This window comes from Galeopterus variegatus, unplaced genomic scaffold (genome assembly GCF_000696425.1).
Source record: "Galeopterus variegatus unplaced genomic scaffold, G_variegatus-3.0.2 Scaffold1922, whole genome shotgun sequence".
Taxonomy (NCBI): Eukaryota; Metazoa; Chordata; class Mammalia; order Dermoptera; family Cynocephalidae; genus Galeopterus; species Galeopterus variegatus.
The window spans coordinates 220,023-225,753 of NW_007728033.1; the positions used below are offsets into that span (position 1 = coordinate 220,023).

The window sequence follows — 5,731 nt, forward strand, 5'->3', positions numbered from 1 at the left end:
GGGGCCTTGGTGTTATCAGCACCGCACTCTCCCGAGTGAGCCACGGGCCGGCCCACAAATGACAATTTCAACATCCCTTAAAAGGAGGTAATGCTACCTCAAAAGCTTAGTTTGAATATCATCTTTAATACTAGGTGAACAAATGGAGAATAGAATTATCATTATTATTACAAGAGGAAAGTCAATGGAAATGAAGTTATTTTTTCTGAGCTCTACAAATATTTTTACCAAGAAAAGAGATATTACATGGAGCAAGAGAAAACTCAAACTTGCATTGATGACTTTAAGAAGGATGATTTCATCCTACTTATATATCCCTAAGTGAATATTGAATAATTTTCCCAGTGTGGATGGTTTCCTTCCAGGCTTTCTCAAACAAGCACTCCTTTTGGAAGTGAGCAGGTCTCTGTAGAGAAACTACTGCAGATCAGACTGAATGGTCAGCCGTAAGGGTGTTAAGATTCGCTAGAACCAAAACTTGCTCTAGTCCCACTGTCCCATGCATTCCTTCCTTGCCAAATATACTCTCCTCTTCCAACACCAAAAGAAAACACCACCAACAAACTCCTCTTTTCCTCACTACAAAAAACTTCTCTGTAGAAAACTCTGAAAGTCAACAGCTAAGTAAGTGCCTGTTTCCTACAATAGTCAATGGAACGAGCAGGAGGGTGATTGTCAAGGGTAAAATGTGGTTGCTTCCCCTTTTCCCAGGACGTAAGGTGAAGAAATCTGTCCAGCTATATTTGTCTACAGGGAATTTATCAATTTTCTTATTGACATTTAGATGAGGCTCTTAAAACATAATATGGGGGCTAAGAACCGTTGCCTTTCTTGTTTAAAAAACAAACTCGTTTTAAGACACAAGCTGACTTCTCTGAGAGTTCAAGTCCTACTCAGTCCTCAAGAGAAAAATCTCTTCCCCCTCCCAGAGGGGCATGGGTCTGAATAGTGGAAGAAATTACTGCCAGCTCAACCTTAACCCGTCAACCTTAACTGGCATCTAAGTCCTTCGGAGTCCTACACACTTCACTTACATTCTTGGCTCCAATCAAATATAATCTTCTGAACATTCTCTACATTTCCTAAATTCCAGGATTTGGTCAGAGTCTTCCCTTCCCGTGGCTTGCCTCCCACCACTCCTGTAACTCTTGGCTTCCTTCCTTCAAAGACCAGCCCTCATGCCACCTACCACATGAAGACTCCATTACACACCAGAAGGATTCCATCCTGCCTCAGCATTCCAGCAACGCACACAGCCAGCATCCTTTAGCAGACATTGCTTTGATTTCTGGTGATGGATGTACTATCTACACTTTTATCTTGACTAAGATCTCCCAGAAAGCAGGGACCATGTCATAAGATTCTGTGTGCTCATTGCAATATCTAGAAAATAAGCAGTTAAAAGAAAAGAGACCCGACTTGGTGCTGCCAGGTACTAGCTGTGTAGCATTGACCAAGATATTTAATATGTCTGCATTTCACTCCTGTTATAAATGGGTGATAAAAAGCATACTCGCATACATAGGGTTGGTTTAAGAATTAAATTAGACAATTTATGTAAGGGTTTAGACAGTGCCTGGAATGTAATAATCGTTCAATAAGTGCTGACTAACATTAATATTGAGCAATTCCAGTTTTTGAATACTACCCCAAAAGTATATAATCGGTAGTAAAATGATACTAAACAATTATGCTGGGAACTTTTACAAGTTCATCCTTGGGTTGGTAGAGTACTTTTCTTACAAATGGCTACATATGTCTTTTTAGAATTTATTTTCATAGTACATCTGTAAAATTATATAGTGGTAAGTATAACTATCTGACTTTATGCCTGGGTGGGATATAAAATACTGATAATATTTGACCATTTTTGACCTAAAAATGGCAATTTCATGTTTTAACCTAAAATGTCCAAACTGAGAAGAACCTTCTTAAGTCCTTGCTAAGGTGGCTGAAGTTTGGATTTGGCCGCAGGGAATCCTATTATTACAGTCTCATTCCTCCCAGTAAACTCTTACCCTAAAAGCGCTGGTCTCCCAAAATGAAGGGTCTGGTAGCTAAGACAGGGTCCTTTCTCCTGCCTATAGGAAATCCCACCAACTGTGCTCTAAAAAAACATACCCTCCACCTCCAAATATTTACTTTTTCAAATATTCACTTTGCTGAATCTGAAGTCTGAAACTCTTTCCCCACGGGATACAAACACACATGCGATTCATCCAGCCCCCGCCCAAAACATAAACAAAACAACAACAAACCATCATCATCATTATAATCATCATCACCATAACATATTCTCAATCAACCTTTTCCTCATTGAGGTCTCACATAGATACTCTCAGCTCCATTCCATCCGCTACATTCTTGAAGGGAATAATCGACACTGTCTCTCCTTCCTTTTATTGCTTATCATGCATTCAGTCATTTCATTCACTCATTCATTCATAAATCTACTGCAGTCTAATTTTCAACCCCACCTCTGTTTTAAATCTATTCTGACAAATATCACCCAAAATCTCCAATATTGCTTAATCTTGATAGTTCTTCATTCCATGAGTGACTTGATCCGACTGTAGAATTTGATGCTATGGATCACCCATTCCTTCAGCATTGGTGAAAACATTTTCTATGGGCATCTATCTTTTTGGCCATTTCTCTTTAGTCTGTCCTATAACTTTTTCTTCCACTCTGAATATTAGTTTTCATCAGGGTCCCATAGGAGTCCCTGTTTTCTCCTCATTGTACTCACTCACTTGAGGCATTGAGGCCACTACTATGGCTTTAACTACCCTCTAGGGACTAATGACTCCAAATCTAGAGGTTCAACCCAGGCCTCCCCTGAATCGTCAGAGAAATATAGCTGAAAACTAATGGTCATTGCTCCTTGAATAATCCCAAACTCAGCTTATCTAGAAGAGAACTCAGTATTTATTACATACACCTAACTCTTCTCCTGTAGCAATTTCTGTCTCTTCTATTTTGGATTCCCAATCTTGGCTGCTTGAACTTACTGGTCCTTGTTCCTTTCTACCTTATCTGACCACCCATTCCTACACTCCACCCCATTCATGACACTTTATCATCTGAATTGTCTGGCCTACTATTGCTCCCTCTGAGTCACACGATGTAATGGATATTTAATGGATGGATGGATGGACAGATGGAGGAATAAATGTATGAGGAAATGGGTAAATGGGTACAAAAACATGCAGGATACCTTGTCCCAACCCTCCCCACTGCTAATTAATAGGGTAGGGAGCTGTCCTTACCACAAATGCCTGACTGGCAGAGGTGTGTGTTTCATGGCCACGAGGGCGCCACCCCAGTCTAGGAACCAGACATTGTACTCTTCATCAAAGATCTGGAACAACAACAACAACAATCATAGCAATACCTTACATTTGCATCATGCTTAACAGTTTACAGTCTTTCACATAAATTGTTTTGTCTAGATTCTGAGCCTTCCAACAACCCTATCAGATAGTCTGGCAAGAATTATCCCCATTTAATAGATGAGGAAATGGACTCACAGAGAACAAATAACTCTCCCTAGGCCACTCAAATGGAATTTCCAGGGCTCTTTCCACTAGTACTGGGAACCAAGTTCTACACAAAGGTGAGGCAACAAGCTAACCTAGATAACCCAAAGGAAGGTGTGGCTTACCTTCACCATCTGTTCATCTTAGTATGTTACAACTCAGCCCTCTCTTCCTCCTCATCTATTCAGATGTTTGCTGATTTATAAGTGGTCTGTGTCTGATAGATAAGACAATTTCCCTAGACCTTATGGAATACATGATAACTGAATACGTAGACTTCACCACCACCTCCTAGGTTCTCCTGCAAGTTGGATGAAGACCTAAGTTTGGTACCTGTGGACCCCAACTCTAAATGCTCATTGGAACACAGTATTTCCAGGGACCTAATGTTATTTGTTCTTTGATTCATCTATTTGCCCATTACCTATCTATCCATTCATTCAGTGATCCATCCATCTATCCACTTAGCCATAGGCATTTGCTAACCACCAACTATGGTAAAAGAACTAAGAGAACTTAAGACCTGATCCCACATATGCCAACGCTTATACCAAATATGACTTTCATATCTCCAACCCGAAACAGGGAAAGCATTTCCCCAGCAGAGAACTAATCTCAACTTTAGATCTTCTTTAGGAAAGTAAGCTTGGAGAAATCCTCCAGCACTTAACCACTGATGGTGGCTTTTGCAGCCTAGATGGAGAGGTTGGGATGGTGGCTTACATGAAGAGAGCTAGAAGGGAATAAGGAGGTATAGGTAGATTTAAAGAGGGAATGAGTAGGAGAAATGGGGCCTCTGGTACATATGTCCCAGGGAGCATTATAGAAAATGTAAATAGTTTCTTAGCCCTAAATCTCTTGTTTTCCTTTTTGCATTTACCTTTTAAGGAAAGAAACATGTCCCTACTAATGGTGAATCTTAACTCACAAAGGGAATAAGGGTGATTCACTTATATTTCAGATATGAACTTTGAGCCTAAGCCTGCAACGCTAGGCTTTTCTCTCCTAGCTTAAAGTTTAAGGAGTTTAAACTATGGCTTTGTGACAAGCCACATAATTTAGGAGCTGGATTGAAGCCTGAGAATAAGGAGCACAGGAAACGTCTTAGTATTGAGGAGGAGGAAGAAGTTAGCCTCACATTTGCCCTTTATAACATCATTGCAGGCACTGCTCACTCTTGCCCTGCCCAGCCCTGGAGTGAAAAGTAGAATCCTTGGCTGTTTAGAAAAGGGGAAAGAAAACCAAGGTAGGAACAACACAGGGAAGGAATGTTGCCGTGGCTACCTGGCCAGGTGAGCTATTTCTTGAGGTGGACGGACAATGGTTTGTCTATTGGGAGTTATTGTAGCAAACGGTCTGCATTGCAGCTTCCTCTCTCCTTTGGCACTTCCAATAGGTTACCTTATATTTTGAAGGTATGATCTTATTTATGTTCCTCATCCACCTGATTGTGGCTTTGACTTATTCTTCATTGTATGCCTTGTAATACTTGGAATAGTTGCTTGCATCTAGCAAGTACTTGGTAATTTTTTTAATGGTGATGGTGGTGACAGTGGTAGCAATGCAAGTGGTGATGATGATGCTGGTGATGGTGACAACAATCTTCACTAAGGGGTTCAAATAGGAACTTGTCCACCTGTGTTTCAGATGGTGACTTCACCTTCATCATCAAGATATTCGGTGTTTTCCCTTTTCATTCTCAGGTAGAAACCTCATGTTTAAGACTTAGTAAAATGTCACCTCTTCCTTAGGAGTCTTTCCCAGTTTCCCCAGTAGAATCAATTCCTCCCTTTCCTTTGCATGTTAATACGTAGAAACCTCATGTTTAAGACTTAGTAAAATGTCACCTCTTCTTTAGGAGTCTTTCCCAGTTTCCCCAGTAGAATCAATTCCTCCCTTTCCTTTGCATGTTAATAATGCCACTAAAAAATACAATTGCCCTGAACTATAGTTAGTTATTTATGAACTCATTTTCTCTATTCAATTTTGAGCTCCTTGAGGAAAGGGACTCCAAAGTACTCAGTTGCCTCCTGAGGTTTGTGCCTGACATCTAGTTGACATTGTTTAAATCATTGTTGTCCAAAATAGTAGCCACATGAGACTATTAAAATTTAAATTAATTAAAATAAATAAAATAAAAAATTCAGTTCCTCCATCACACTAGCCATATTTCAAGTACTCAATAGCTGCAA

General features: G+C 40.1%; 1 protein-coding gene across 1 annotated transcript in view; it reads right to left on the minus strand.

Moving 5' to 3' along the window:
• The window catches only part of SORCS3 (sortilin-related VPS10 domain containing receptor 3), a 160,476-nt gene that overhangs the window by 92,784 nt on the left and 61,961 nt on the right, over window positions 1–5,731 (minus strand). Inside the window, exon 8 of the mRNA XM_008579610.1 lies at window positions 3,270–3,361. Coding sequence (XP_008577832.1) covers window positions 3,270–3,361 — 92 coding nt within the window. The remainder of the gene's footprint in view (window positions 1–3,269; window positions 3,362–5,731) is intronic.